Source organism: Meriones unguiculatus, chromosome 17 (genome assembly GCF_030254825.1).
Source record: "Meriones unguiculatus strain TT.TT164.6M chromosome 17, Bangor_MerUng_6.1, whole genome shotgun sequence".
NCBI classification, from domain to species: Eukaryota; Metazoa; Chordata; class Mammalia; order Rodentia; family Muridae; genus Meriones; species Meriones unguiculatus.
Window position 1 is genome coordinate 42,457,818 of NC_083364.1, and position 16,644 is coordinate 42,474,461.

At 39.3% G+C, this 16,644-nt stretch overlaps 1 protein-coding gene across 1 annotated transcript; it reads right to left on the reverse strand.

Annotated features, from left to right (window-relative positions):
- Positions 1-15,957: 15,957 nt before the first annotated feature.
- LOC110543482 (cytochrome c oxidase subunit 7B, mitochondrial-like) lies at positions 15,958-16,200 on the reverse strand. The gene has a single exon (XM_060370145.1). The coding sequence runs from the start codon at positions 16,198-16,200 to the stop codon at positions 15,958-15,960; it is 243 nt and encodes an 80-aa protein (XP_060226128.1).
- Positions 16,201-16,644: the final 444 nt, after the last annotated feature.

Genomic DNA, 16,644 nt, shown 5'->3' on the forward strand with positions numbered 1-16,644 from the left:
TGCTTGATTGATTGAAGGGCTCAAGGCAGGCAGAGAGGCTGGTGGGGGAACTGAAATAGCATCAAGGAAAAAGAGAAATGGCAGGAGGGCCAGAATGTCTTTAGTTTTAACCTCAGGGTTTACTGCCAGCCACAGATAAGCTGTTATTACAGATAAGCTCTTCAGTCCCAAACCTCTTCCTGGGAGCTGCCTTGCCACCATTGATAACAGTGGGAGGGGAGGGGCTAGTGAGTGAAGAAGGGATGGGGACTTAGCCTCTGCCTCCCTCCCCGGAGCTTGGCAGGAGACCTCTGTAATCCAGCGCTCAGTCAAACCTTAAGCACCTTTGAAATGCTTCCCTGACCCCATCATCAGATAGGCATTACTACTGGGATTCACACTGTGGAGTGTTTTTTTTTTTTAAATTTAATTTTCACAGTCACTTCATTACTTCAATATTACCCATAAAGTTCTTTGCTTCATTTTCTGTTTGTTTCCCCAGCTACTGTTCTTCTTTAATCTCCTTTCCTCCACTGCCTCTTCCTTTAAATTTGCAATTTTGCATGTGTGGGGAACTGCTAGTGAGGTCTTTTAAAGGAGAGCTTGGCCTAGATTACCTACCAGAGTCTCAAGGAGTTATGAACTTAGTTTTATAGTGGAGTGCTATGTTCTTCTAGGAAGTAAAGGAGGTCATGTTTGCAAAGTGAAGTAGAGATTTGGACATAACCTCTTGGAATTGGGCTGTAGAGAGTGCCATATCGGATCTTCCAGTTCAAAAGTCTTTTCTGTCCCCACCTCTTGCCGGTTCTATAGTGTAACTAACTGTCTACACAGCTTAAATTTGTCAGATATTGGTTACCTCAACAGCTTGAATAGATTTATTATCTTACCTACTCCAGTTGGGTCCTTGGCCTTGATCAAGACTTCTGGGCCCCCTGGAGGTAAGCTGAGGACTTAATTCCTTCAGATATTCCCTTTTGTCTGTAATTTGGATTTTGTTTGCTCCTGGTCCCATGGGAGTGCTTTGTGCTGTTCAGTTAATTGAAAGTGGCTAAAGCTGAATGAGGCAGCCTCACTAAGGGAGGCATCTTTGGGATCAATTTGAGCAGACTATTGAAATCCTCTTGCTTAGTTTAATAATTATCTCTGATTGAGGTAGGATTTTAGTCTGAGACTAATAGGAGATTCCAAAAGTTTCCCATTGGCTTTAGGGACTAGAAATTCCCTGAGCAATTAGCTGTTTCTGGAGGGCGTTTCTATTAAACTGCACAGTTGATGATGTTAGAAAGCAAGGTAGGATTGTCATGCATGGTGACAGCATAGAAGACAGAGAGAAGACGGGGAGGCTTTTGGGCAGCCATCAGAGTGAAAGAAAAAAAGGGTCATGAAAGATGTCCTACAGAAGTCTGTGTAGAAGAGAAGTGAAGGGGTGTAGATGCAAGAAAGTGAAGCACATTTCAGAATCTTACAGGGAAATTGTCAATGTACTACAAAAGAAATTCCTTGAGGTAAATATAACCCTGATCATTTTTAAAGAATCTAACAATGAATATTAAAGTAACATGGGTGGGAAAAATGGTAAAGCTTTTTGAAAGAAATACCAATAGAATAGTAGTGGTCGTATTTTTTTATCATTCAACTAGGAGAGAGGCAGTAGTCAAACAAATATGTTGTCTCCCTTAAGAGTCTATAAAGTTTGGGTGCTCTATATTATATTCTAGTGTTCTGATAGACCGTGTGGGCTTTGCTTTTTTTCAGACTACGAGTTCTGGGCTAGATGTAGATCATAAAGTTGAAAATAAACAAAGTAACATAGGGTCTTGCTTCTGTGTTAAAGTCGGCTTTAATTCAGTAGACCCAGAGTTTCTAAGTGGTCAAGTGAGTTTCTCAGCTTGGTTCCAGAGTAAGTCAGTCCTTAGAATTTACTGTGTGCCTGGCACTTCACTGATTGTTTACGCATAATACTGAGAACTAGGCATTGAGGGCTTGTGAGGCAGGCATTGCTTTAAAAGCTATGCTATCCATTTCACAATTGTCTTGTGCTATTGATTAAAAAAATAATTAAGACTAGACAATAGTATATGCAATTATATAAATAAGACATCTTCTTAGAAGAAAAGATGCATAAAAATTTTAAAAAGCTGCCAGGTGCCACAGATACCACAAAATTGTAAACATCTCTCTCTCACGTTTTTTATGACATCTATATGTCATATATATCTATATCTATCTATCTATCTATCTCTATCTCTATCTCTATATCTATATCTATATCTATATAGTATGTGTTCACACACAAACACATACACATGTGAACAACTTTTTAAGTTAACTAGGTTATTGCTTCATGCATTTTATAAGACATTGTTTGACTTTTGGCATGAGCAATAAATATAAAAAGGCACAATTTACTTGAAATCAATGCAGACAGAAAAGTGCATTTACAGATCGTGCCAGTGTTGTGCCGAGCTGAATAATTGTATAATCTAATTACTCTTCACTTGCATACAACGACTTCCTGATCAATATGGACAGAGAGTTTGTCACTGGAACATTTGTTTCTTCAGGCAATTTTGGAGCTTCAGTGGCATTCTTGCTCACTGATTTGTCTGGACATGCCAGACAGCATCAAGACAGGATGTATCCACTGTGATAAAATGCAATCCAGTACTTTAGGGTGATGCCACAGACAACTTCCCATCTTAATGTCCTGGTTCATTGGAGCTTTGTTATAGGTATGTGGGAAGTTAAACTTTCTGCACAACTCCCATTTTAAAATGCACCTTATGTTTATAGTTGCAAATGTTACATTATTGAATACATTCTTGACAGGCAACAACTTTTGTTTTGACTAGGCTTCATAAGAATTGAACGGACTGCTTAGAATTTCATACCAGTGATGCCTAGAAAAATTTCCACAGGCTGCCTCCTGGCTGTGCACATTGTAAATCTTATTTCTTCTCCATTATCTTCACTTCCAGTACTGGGAACTCTAGGGCATGTTTCTATAATATGACCTCTGATCCTGAGTTATGACAGGGTGGGTGAGTTCACTTTGCTAGAGGTACAAATATTGTGAGATCTCTTCTATGTTAGATGGCTAACAGGAAGATCACTGCGCACAATCACTTGTGAGCCACTTAATTTGTGTTCTGGGAAACCCAAACAGTGCAACCTCTACTGCCATCTTTTTTTCTTTTTTTCTAGATTTGTCATATATTCATCCTTCAAGTATGCTGAAAAAGCAAATCAGAGCACAAGAGTGGGGAGTTGCTGAGAAAACTATTTTTTTTTTAATTTTATTTCAGTCTGTGGCCCTGTGAACACAATTTCTGTCCCAGCCTAGAGCCTTCTAAAAGCTCTGTGCAAGTGAAGATCCCTGAATCCTAAAGTTCCATCTACTTGATTAAAAAACCCATTATGACATTGAGTGATTTATTCAAAATATTCAGGACAGATTTAAATAAAAATATTATGACTCAATTGTCCAATTATATCTCAACATTTCTGTGTTGACTGTAAGCATCTCTTCTGTTTTTACTCATGGCCTGTTAAATTAAATTATTCATGAATCTTAGTAGTACAACCATTATGTAACCATTCCTCGTCTGCTCCCGAAGGCACCGATTGCTAGAAACCTTCCTATATTCCCACATACTAATTCAGTGATTTGCAGGGTCAATAAATACATAGTGAATTGATTGGATGCAAAGTAACAAAAGGAACTAATTTGGCTAGGTTTCCCATCTCTGTTACTTGTGTCATCATCAATACAAGTATCTTAGACACTAAGTTAAAACAGATGAGACACCTTTGAGTATTCGAAACTTCAAAGTGCAAATGGTACAGGACTTCATAATTCTGTGTTTCCTACACAGGGTTGGTTGAAGATGACTATAGTTGCTTTTGGAGGGCTTTGTGGTACTAGAAGTAAAAACAAATAAAATTATTTTTAAATCCATTTCATATATTATCCATTGTATATATTTGATGCCAACAAGAAGATGTTATAGGATGAAATTGTGTAATGAGATGGTTAGTATAATGAAGCAGATTAAAGTTTATCACGTCATAAGGGTGGTTTTTGTGACGAGAGCAAGCTAATAATGGCTTATTTAATAAAATCATATTTTACATTAGAGCTCCAGACTTCCTCTCCTCGTAGATTTACTGTTTATAATCTGCCAAGCTACTCCCCCATTCCTGGCTTTTGGTTATTTTGCTGGTTAGTTTTTAATCTCAGCAGGACATAAGCCATGGTCTTTTGGGAAGAAGAAATCATAGTTGAGAAAATGCCTCCATGGTGTTTGCCTGTAGACAAGCCTGCAGAACATTTTCTCAATTGATGATTGATGTGGAAGGCCCAGCTCATTGTGAGTGGTGTCATCCCTGGGCAGGTAGGTCATCCTGGGTGTTACATGAAAGCAAGGTGAGCAAGTCCTAAGGAACAAGCCAGTGAGAAGCGTTTCTCCATTGCTTCTGCCTGCCTCCAGGATCCTGCCTCAGTTCCTACCGTACTTCTTCTATGATGTCTTATGGTAAGAAGTTGAAATAAACCTTTCCTTACCTAAGTCATTTTTGGTTGTGACGTCTTATCACAGTAATAGAAAACCTAACTAAGACAGAAGGTAACTATTGTTTAGCTCTCAGGGTCCGTATACCTGAGCAGTTCGTTTGTTATATTCCTTACGGTCAGTTTTATTTCGTGTAGCATAATGTCCTGATATCCTGTGCCACGAACTATGTACCTTTGTTCTTATTCATTCTATGTGAATGTGTGTGTGATAGACATGCCTGTGCACACGCACATTTATATGTGTGTGAGTGTGTGCTCGTGTGCAGAAGTTCAAGACTGATGTCAGAAATCTTCCTTGACGGCTTTCCTAATTTTCTATCTTCAGGCAACATCTCCCAATCAAACACAGACCTCACAGATACACGGACTTGCTAGCCAGCTTTTCCTCTAGGGATCCCCTGTTTATATCTTCCAGGGCTGGAATTATGGGCAAGCCAGCATGCCCACTGGATATTTACGTGGGATCTGGAGCTTATCTGACCTCAGGTCCTCCTTCATGAAAGGCAAGTTTTTTAAATGCAAGTCCAGCTCTCTGGTTCCAAAATATTCTTTTGCACTTACTTCTTAGTTTCTTTTTTATTCCTTTGTTCTGTTTTCTTTTCCATTTTTTTCTAGTTCTATACTATCTTGGTCATTATAGTCTGAATATAATTTAAAATCAGAAAATATAATGTCTGCAACTTTATTTTTCTTTCTTTGTGTTGTTTGGGATATTTGGATTATATTGTAGTTTTATAGGAATTTGATTGACTTTTCTATGTTAGAAAACAATGACATAAGGATTTTGACAGAAACTTTATCAAATCTGTAAGTTATGGGGTACAGCACAGACATTTTAAGGACATTAATATTGTTGAATATTACCAATACTTTCATTTGCACACATAGTGGATATTTTCATTTATTTGTAGCATTAGTTGATTTTTATCAATTTTTATGGTTTTTAGGGTTCGAATATTTCACATTCTTGGTTTAGTTTAGTCCTTGGTAATTTCATATGCTATGTAAATGAAACCGTTTTCTGGATTTTTTTCGAAAGATAGATCATTGTATTGAATGATCACTTTGTGGTAACATTTTTTTTTTTCTAATGGTTCTTTGGAGGCATTAAGTCACTTATTCCTCAGGAAAATTTCACCAGCACCGCACACCACCTTAGTCTCAGCATCTACACACTCACTACACTGGGGAATCCATGCACTGGCACATTAAGCTCCACAGCCCAATGACAATGAGACTGAGAAGGTCAAGAACCTACGTGGTTCCTCCTAGCTCCATTGATCACTCAAGTAAGATAATATAGCTGCCTCTGAGTTTATCAAAACTATGTATGTTGCCTGGCTAGGTAACACATGCCCGTAATCTCAGCACCGAGAGTCAGAGAGACAGGAACATCTCAAGGTTGGCCACTGTGGAAGAAGTGTAGAAATATACAATATTGTAAAGCTGAAATAAATACATTAAAAAATTCAAATTTGTCTTTATTTTATCCAAAGTTTCACTGGTGTCACCACTGATATATATGCAGAGCAGGAATTCACAGGGATCAAAAGTCCACAAGAGAAAACAAATGGGGTTCAGAAGCTAGAGCAGGCAGAGGAAACAAAGAGCATTGCAAGGAGGTATGGTCTGTGTCATGGAAGCACAGAAAGCCAGGGGCACTGGAGGGAGTCCCGGATGGAAACAGAGTAGAAGATTAGAAGGGTGACTGTGTAACCATCACACATATACATCACACATATCCGCTGTCCTGTCTCAGCTGTTGACAAGGATAAATAATTAAAAAACCAGCTATAAGTACTCAAACTGTAGTCCAATCCAAAAATACCTAAACATTCATTTCCTTAGCGGCATCAAACAATTTAACTTGGCAATGAGTTGGTTGGGCTCAATGCTTAAGTTCTACCTAGAGATGGGTCCAATTCTTGCTACTTGATCTTTATTTTTATATTTTAATTACTATGTTTTATTAATTCCCTGCAGATTTCTTTATATTTGCTACATCCCAGTAAAAGCAAAGAAAATCAAATGCCCATGCCCCTAATGATTGAGGACCTTAGCTCTGTTCCCTGGTTCTATCCTTGGAGGTTGGGGAGACAAGTGCATCATCAAAATCAAGTTTCAGTGACTTGACTGGTTATCTTAAGTTTTGAGTCTAATGGTATTCAAATTTAAGCTTTCTCTGTTCTGCTGTTGAGATGGTAAAATGATCATATACATTTTTATGACAGTTTGTTCTATAAATAGTAGCACATGCTTAAGATTCTGTTTCATCTTTGAAAATTCTTTTTGTTTTTCTTTTTCTTTTTTATGAGTCTTTTTAAAAAATTTATTTATTACAATTTATTCACTTTGTATCCCAACTGTATTATTGAAACCACTACATATCTGCTTGCAGAAATTTGCCTCATTTTAAATATTTGCATACTATTGCACTATATGGATGTAAGGTAGTGTATTCACTCATTGTTCTTTTATATGGGCATTCAAGAACAATTTGAAATATTCTGCAATTCAGCAAATAACCTTGTACTCTAGCAAGGCCCTCTGAATCCTAGCCAGAATAGGCCCATTTTGCAGAAAGCTTCCATTTGGCTGTTCTCTGTCAGGCTGCAGTGAAAACAGCCACCCTTCCCCAAGGATGGACAGTGTTTGCTGAGGCCAAGAGGTCCTCAGTAAGGTCAAAGACTGGGTACACAAAACACATAGCATCTTTAGTATCTGGATTGTTGTGTGCTAAACTGATACTGTAGTCAGCTCCGTTACTTTCATGAGAGATAGCCTTCTAAGTTCAGCTTTGCATGAATTCTACTGTAGACTTAAAACCAAATGAAACGGGTCCTAGATGGGAAGATACTTTGGGGAGACACAGCTTCTCCATAGCTGTCTACCTCTTCAAGTGAGACTGTTAATCTGAATTTATTCATTAAGATGGACCCATGAGAGTCATTCTTTGGGTTATAGACACTGTGCAGTTTGGAGGCATATGCTAATTTTACCTCCACAGACAAGTCATAGAACAATGCTGATTTTCATATATCTATCCTTGACGGTGGAACATGTTATCGGACTTGTGCATTTTCTCTGATCTGACAGCTTACAAATATACATAGGGTTGCTTTTGTTACTGCTTTCTCACCTGGAAGTTACAGTATTCCTCCCATGTTTAAGGATCACTTCATACCTTTTATGTGAGAGTTATCTTCCCATTAGTGTGCATTTTTCATCAGATATTTTGTGTTGTATGTCCCTTGGTATCTAGTAGGCTTCATATACTGGAAATATTATCCCATTGAGATGTATATATCAAAGGTCTTCTAATCCGAAGTTGTCTTTGGACTTCACTTATGACATTTGTTTTGCTCTTCAAATGTTTAAAAAAAAATACTACATTATCAAATAAATTGATCTTCTCTTTTGTTTCCCCTGTATTTTAACCCTAATTAGAAAAAAATTTGTTTCTATATCAAAGTGAAGTGAAATTCAGCTATGAGTTCTTTTTTTTTTTTTCAATGCAGTTTATTCAGGAACATTGAACAATCCTCGGACCCCGGGGAAAGCCAGCCCACAGCTTAAATAGCCTCTGGGTAGCCAACCCAGGCGTGCCACGTGGGCAATGCAGATAGGTCCACATACATGGAAGCAAGCCAGATCCTCGGCCTTAGCCAAATGTGGAGTTGTTCGTGACAGAGAGCACTCACCATCGGGAAGGTGGAAGGCGGGAACTAGCTCCATCTTTAAGGCATAGCATTCCGCAGCTCTCTACAGTTCCCCCTTTTTGTTTTAGACGATACCATAAAAAGCTAAAATGATACGCTCAGGATGCGAGGCTAAGCACTGCACTCAGGGTCAGCCGCTTTGGACCCAGAGAAGAGCATGTCTGATTGCATGCGGGTTGATGCCCCAGGTCCCGCCTCTGAGAAAAAGGTATCGGACGGGTCTGATGCTCTTTGGGGGGATGACACCTAAATGAACATCGGTACAAAGTCCCAATTTATTTCTAATATCAGAGATCAGACCTCTACTCTTGCCTGATGCAGCTATGAGTTCTTATAATATATTCCTTTAAGATTATAATTATTGATACATATGTGCAGGTTAATGAGCTTTGCTTTGAAATTTTCATGCTTATATGTTTCCAGAGTCATGTCTGTCATGTGCATATAATTTAATTTATTTTATTTGAGTCCTTGGTCTAATGCAGTTCATTCTTGTCTATGGTGTGAAGACCAGATTAAATTCTGCCTCCTCCTAAATAGTTAATCATTGTTCCTGGAAAACTTCTTTAAATCTGGCCTAATGGCCTAGATTTCCACATAATATTAGATTATTTCTGAGTCTTATATTCTATACTTCTGGTCTATTTGTGGGGTTTGTGTGTGTGTGTGTGTGTGTATTTGTGTGTGTGTGTATTTGTGTGTGTGTATTAGTACCACAACATGCTGAATATTCAAAGCTGATAGATTTTTTAATATCTAATGAAGTGAGTCTACCCTAGTAGGTTTCTACTTTCTCTTCCCATTCTGCATACCTGATTTTCCATATGGGCCTTATTGAAGATTTGACACCATATCTTATTTAATTCAGCAAACATGAGGCTGTCGACATAAACAATGGCCAGGATACAGTAGTATATTTTTCAAAATGAGACTTTACAACCTCAATGTGCAAGTAAACAGGAAGTAATCACTTTAGAAGAATATAGAAAATGTAGGGTATGGTTTTACTTTTTGCTTTAACATTTCTTACCTGTGGACAGTGGATACACAGGGTTAAGGAAATAACAGTTTCTGAAATGACTGAATCAAAAGATGAGCTTTTAATATGAAGTACCACCACAAATGCCTTTACTTTATGGGAAAGGAGTTGATTAAGGTGTATCTTCCATAACTCTAGCTCAATATATATTGACAACAGCCCTGACCACTGTGGATTATTGTGTTAGAACCTGATTCTGTATTTTTTTGCCCTGATTTTAATTTCAGAAGGGAGAAGTTGTTAATAATAAACTTCCATGAAAAATTAAAGAGATACAGCATACATACTTGAAACAGATGGAAATTTCTTGAGAGCACACCAAAATTGCAGTCTCCTTTCATTTTTCTAAAACCTTATGTATCAAATATTCACACCAGATTTTTTTCTTGCACACTTTAAATTATGAATGAAAAAAACGTGAGTCAGTGGTATGCAGTTGCAAATTCAGCTTTATTTTTTACCTTTAAAAGTATCTTTTTCTTCCTATGTAGTTTGTTTTTTAGTTACTTTTTAACAGTTTTTTTGCATGACAGTGTTAGATATTGTTTAAACACTATAGAAATTAGCCTTTACAATTGCTCTTTCTGTGTAAATCTATTTATGGAATTATGACATTCTTGCCATTATCTAGTGTTTGAACCTTTTGTCACTACAAAAGAAATCCTGTATCTATTCAAATCCTGATCCACATTCTGCCCTCCCATGGAACTACTAGTCTCTTTGTCACTGCTTATGTCCCTATGCTGCACATTTCATATGTATGGAATCATACATATTGTAATCTTTGTGACTTTTTAAAATTTAACTTAATTTATGAGCACGAGATATGTTTACTTAGAGCTCTAGTTTATTCCAACAAATTTATTCCTGGGTATTTTTTATTATTATGCCCAGTGCTTTTGAAAATGGATAGTTTGTATTCTATTATTTGTAATTATGTGTATGTATGTGAACATGGGTGTGTGAGTATAGGTTCCCAGGGAGGCCGAAGGCATCAGGTCTTCCCCAGAGCAGAATTTCCAGGAGTTACCCAGTGTAGGTGCCCCAAATGCAAAAGCATCAAGTGTTTTTACCTACTGACTCACCTCGCTAGCCCCAGAAATTGGAAAATATTCTTAATTTCGCGCGTGTATTCTTTTTTTTTTTTTCAATGCAGTTTATTCAGGAACATTGAACAATCCTCGGACCCCGGGGAAAGCCAGCCCACAGCTTAAATAGCCTCTGGGTAGCCAACCCAGGCGTGCCACGGGGGCAATGCAGATAGGTCCACATACATGGAAGCAAGCCAGATCCTCGGCCTTAGCCAAATGTGGAGTTGTTCGTGACAGAGAGCACTCACCATCGGGAAGGTGGAAGGCGGAAACCAGCTCCATCTTTAAGGCATAGCATTCCGCAGCTCTCTACAGTTCCCCCTTTTTGTTTTAGATGCATCAGGCAAGAGTAGAGGTCTGATCTCTGATATTAGAAATAAATTGGCACTTTGTACAGATGTTCATTTAGGTGTTATCCACCCAAAGAGCATCAGACCCGTCCGATACCTTTTTCTCAGAGGCGGGACCTGGGGCATCAACCTGCATGCAATCAGACATGCTCTTCTCTGGGTCCAAAGCGGCTGACCCTGAGTGCAGTGCTTAGCCTCGCATCCTGAGCGTATCATTTTAGCTTTTTATGGTATCCAACCATGCTTGGGGAGAATGTCCTGCTTCAATGGCTGTAAAGGCCTGAATGATCATGGCTGCATCACACTGTTGTGAGACTCTAATCTTGCAGATATACCACAGCCATGAATCATATGAAGGAATGGGCGGGCATGGGAGTGTTAGCAGGCCTTCTGGTGTTGGTCTCCTTGGTTTGCCTGTGGTATATACGTGCGTGTATTCTTAACCGCCAGTTGAACTGACTTTTTAAAAAAATTCAACCAACCTGTATTGGGCCAGTCTTCGAGGTATGGAAGCAGAGGCTGAGACTCATAGCCAAACTTTGGGTAGAATGCAGGGAATCTTATGAAAGAAAGGGGAGATAGAAAGACCTGGAGGGACCAGGTGCTCCAAAAGGAGACTGACAGAGCCATAAAAACTGAGCCCTCGGGGCCTGATAGAGAATGATACCCCAACAAAGGACAACGCTTAGAGAGGACCTAAAACCCCAGTTCAGATGTAGTCCATAAACTCAGTCTCCAAGTGGAGTCCCTACTAAAGGGAACAGGGACTGTCTCTGACATGAATTTAGTGGCTGGCTCTCTGATTGCCTCTCCCTGGGGGGTGCGGCCTTGCCAGGCCACAGAGGAAGATAATGTAGCCAGTCCTGTTAGGCTAGGGTCAGATGGAAGGGGAGGAAGATCTCTCCTATCAGTGGACTTGAAGAGGGACTTGGGAGGAAATGAGGGGGGAAAGTAGGATTGGGAGGAGATGTGGGAGGGGGCTACAGCTGGGATACAAAGTTAATAAACTGTGATAAATCATAATAATAAAAAAATTTCAACCGACCTGTTGTGGGCCAGTCTTCACAAATGAATGCCCTCATTAAAGTTGTTGTCTCTTTTGACACTAACTACTTATTCATAGATTCTTGGCAGCCCTCACTTCTCATCAGCTGGTGGTAAATCCCAAAATATTTTCTGTCCTCAGGGTGATAATTTACTATAACTTACCTACGGCCCAGGACATACAACATTCAAAAAGGGAGCTTCATTCCCTAATTGTTGCTCTGACAATACTTGACAAATGTAGCTTACTGAGGGAAGGAAGGATTGTTTTCATGTATAGTTCAAGAAATAGAGTCTATTACGTCAAGGAAGTAGACGCACAAGACCGAAGGCCGTATTGTGTCCAAAATCAGGAACAAACATCAAAGTGTGACAGCTCAGATCAGTGTTGCCAATTTATATACACTCCAGGGCCCAGATCAGGGTTCTGCCCCTTCCCACAGACATGCTTCTGGATTTGTCTCCAAGGTGACTCCAGGTCTTGTCAAGTTTACAACCAACACAAGGCATCACGGGTACCGGCAGCACTCAGTGGGGAAAGGACAGGTGAGGCAACAATTCTGGGGAAACTGGCTGTTCAAAATTTATGTTGTATTCCGTCTCATTCAGGCTTCTCTAAGAGGCAGGACTGATAGAACGGACTAATATAATTTTATATACTAAGCAGGGCTTTACTGGAATGGCTTACAGGCTGCGTTTAACAATTGCTGCCTCCTGACAGAAAGGCCAAGTTGTTCAACAGTTGTTCAGTCCACAAGACTGTATGTCTCAGCAGTTCCAGTCTAGTGCTGGAGTCCCTGGCTGGTCCTAGAGTTTTCAGTTCACATTGGAATAATGAAGAAGTAGATACACTAGCCAGCAAGAGTGAAGGCAAGCAGGGAGAAAGCCCAAGCTATCTTCTTCAGTGTCCTTTGGGTTGCCACAAAAAGTTGTAGCTCAGACAACTTGGGGTGGGTCTCCTACTTCAGATAATACAATGTGAAAAAAAAAATCTCTCACAGTTGCATCCCATGCTTGGGTTTTAGTTATCTCTGAATGTGGTTGACAACAAAGATTAGTAGTTATGACTCTAAGACCACATGTACTTTTTCATCCACATTCATTAAAAACCTAAATGGAAGATTACAAACTATACAACACTGATTAAAAAATCATAGAAACAGATCTCTATGCCTTCGATCTCATAGGAACAGATGTCTATGCCAGTGATGTATCAGTTCTAACACACACAAGAACACACAAAGCAATATTAAACAAATGGAATTGTCTACCTTCAGAAAATTTGCTTTTCAAAAGGACGTAAGTAACAAAGTGAAAGGATAACCTACAGGATGGCAGAAAAAAAGGTTTTCAAATCACATATTAAAATATATTTAGAATATATGTTCCTTTAATCTATAATTCAACTCAAATAACCTGATTTTTTTAAATACTTGGATATGCAGCATCTCAAAGATGAGATGCATAAATGACTGAGGTAAAGTGAACATCACCAGTTGTCAGTGAAATACAAATGAAAATAACAGTGAGATACCATTTTTATCTATCCTGATAATTACTATAAACACATCTAGGACGCAAAAGGTGTTGGGCGAGAGATGAGGCAGTTGGAAAGCTTGATCATTGGTGGTGGCATTGGAAAATGATGTGGTAAATGCAGGAAATGCTGTAACTGTTCAACAAATTAAAACTAGAACATTTACAGCCTCCATCTGCCCCATTTCAGAGTGACCATCCAAAATAATTGAAGCCCGAATTGGAAAATAGAAAATGTTACCTTGTCCACGTTCACAGGCACTTACTTCAAACTATCCAAAAGGTGAAATCAGCCTAAAAGTCTATCACCAGATGTGTGGACAGGCAAAATGTGATAATCACTTAAAAACAATGGTAATTTCTTCAACATGGGAAAGAAAGAAAATCTGTCACAAGGTAAACTTGTATAAACTCGGGGAACATTGTGTTGAATAAAATCAGCTCGTCACAAAAGAGGTGGCATTACCAAGTTCCATGAATATGCTTAAAAGTGGTCAAATGCATATATTTAAAAAAAAGGATACATTGGTAGTTACTGGGGACTTGAGGAAGAGAAAGACAGAATTGTTAATTAAGTAGAGTTTCAGTTCTGCAAGATGGTGTGATTCTGAACATCTTTTCCATATCAGACTAACTGCACCTATAACTATTGAGGTTTATGTTTACAATGACAAAGGTGATATGTGGGGCTTTTAAACAGCTTTGCTCACTGAAAATTTCATACATGTGTTGTACGATGTATTTCAACCATATGGATGCAACATCCTCCCTCCTGGATCCCATTGTCACAGTATCCTCCCAGGAGCATGTCCTCTTTTCATAGCCCAGTGAATACAATCAGTGCTGTGCATATGTGCATGGGTGTAGGGTCACTCACTGGAGCATGGGCAACCTGGCATGGACCAGTTCTCTGAAGGAAACTGACTCTCCCTATCTTAGCAGCCTTCAATTGCCAAAACTCCTCAGCTGTAAGGTGGATTTTGTGAGTCCCTCTCCAATCTGCATGGGAAGTTTGACTTGTTTGAGCCTGTGCACGCCTTGCGCAGACAACTGCAGCCACTGTGAGTTCAAGGTGCAACAGTTCTGATGTAGCCAGAACTCGGCTTTGCAGCAGCCCAACCCCCAGCCTCCCTTGACTAGTATTAGAAATTTTAAATTGCAGGCAAGAATGAGAGACAATAACACAGTGTCACCGTGCTTGTACGTGTGTGTGTGTGTGTGTGTGTGTGTGTGTGTGTGTGGTGTGTTAGCTTGGATACTCATTTCCCCTAAAAGGCTCATATATTGAATGTTTGGTCCCTAGCTATAGATGGTTGGGCTATTCAAAGTTGATTGGATCAGGAGAGATCAATCTGTTGATGAGCTGAAAACTCAATGGGCTATTAGAAAGTGGGGCTTAATTGGACACTCGAAGGGCTTGTGGCTTTGAAGGGTGTGCTTGGCTTTGTCCTTCATCCCTTTCTCTTTTCTGGTTACCTGAAAGGTGTCATGAATAAACCGTTTTCTCGGCACTAGGCCACATCAATAAGGCCAATAGGTTATGAACAAAAACTTCAGAAACCATAAGCCAAATCAAAGCTTTCTTTCTTTAAATTGTTTTCGTGGGTGTTTTATCAGAACAACGAGCAAGTGACTAACAGCATGTCAGCTCTGTTGACAAGGAGACAAAGCCTGAGTAGTTAACAGCACAAATCTGGATTCACAGGAGTTTTAACTATTGGTTCTAGTTTGTTTTGGTGATTAAACTTTTTTTTCTTTTATGGTTTTATAAAATATCAGTGGTTTCTATACAGATTTGACTTTGAAGTTACAGGGTGGCACATTGTTTCCTTGCTTATTAAAGTAGAATCTGAGAGAAAATGATCACACTGCATTTCATACGAGAATCCACCTAGCTTCACCGCCCCAATACACACCCCGACCTCTGCCAGTGCCAAGTAAACTTATTGGAAGGAAGTGCAAGTGACAAAGTAGTTATTTGATGACATCAAGTGACAGACAATTTTAAAGCAATAAAACTACTTTATGACCTATAAATGCATCTTCAACAATCATAAATGTTTGCTTGGCAGTGACTGGCAGCGCTGAAGGCTTTTCCAGCTCCATAATGGCTGCAATTGTCTCTTTCCTGGCGACTGCCTGGTCTCTCTGGACTTGGCTCCATGCCTGACGTATAAGGGCTTCTTAGTTAATTGTTAGATGAATGTGTGGCTTCCAGGATAAAAGTACAAGACAATGGTAGAGCGATTAATAGGACGAGGGATGATGTAATGAGGTAGGCAAGTCTTGACCAACAAAGTTTCAAAAATGTAAAATTGGTGCTCAGTATCTGCAGCATATCTGCAGATATGCTTGGGAACTAAATTAGATGGAGGAGGAGTGTGGAGAGATTGCAAGTGTCCACTGTATTCACTCCATTCAGGTTAAGAATCCCAGGTAAAAATAAGACCTCTAGATGTGCTATGTCTATGTGCTCAAATGAGCTAACTTCTTTTTGAAGGTTTCAAAGGAACTTTATTTTTTCAATATGTCATTTTTTTAATGAATATATGATTCTTTGACTTGGCATCACTTATAAGTTGATTTTGAAACATTTCCTTGACTATTATACCAGATGGCACAACTACTGATTTCTCCATTCCTTTGAGGTGACTCTGCCAACAAGGGACAGGCTCCATTCTATTGTAATTTGTGTGGTTGTATATGACCATGTAGAAACACAGAAGATGGCTCCCCCAGTTAATATAGCATTTCCATAGATGTCACGTGTGTCAGGTGTCCTCTTCTGGTGGCTCTGCCTTGCCACCACTTGCTGAATGTTTCTAGCAGGGAGACAGCTTAGTGTTTTTTCAGCCAAGGGCAACATTACAAGGAAGAAGATGGAACTGTGATGACTACAACTGCTTCCTCTGTGGAGATTCACTCCAGCTGCCCTTGCAAAGAGTTCTGAAAAACCGTGGGCTAACTTTCAGCTCCCCCAAGAAAGTATCTGTATTGGTTTGATTGGTGAGGAATAAAAGTTTGTGTCTTCTTCATCTACAAAGATCCCCAGAGTTAACTCACTATCATATGGGTAATGAAAAATAAAGCAAACAAATTCTTGTGATAAATTTGGATTTGGAGAGTGAAAGGAAACATGTGGGGCATCTTTTAAGGAAAACTGAAAGCCTGGAAGCTTTTAGAAATAAACTTGGAACAGGGGGAAAACTCTACAGAAAGGAGAAGAACAGTGAAGAGATGAGAGAAAGGTAGCCTAGCATTGTAGCTGTTGGGGTCATGGGAAAAATAGACAAGCCCAAAATACGATAAA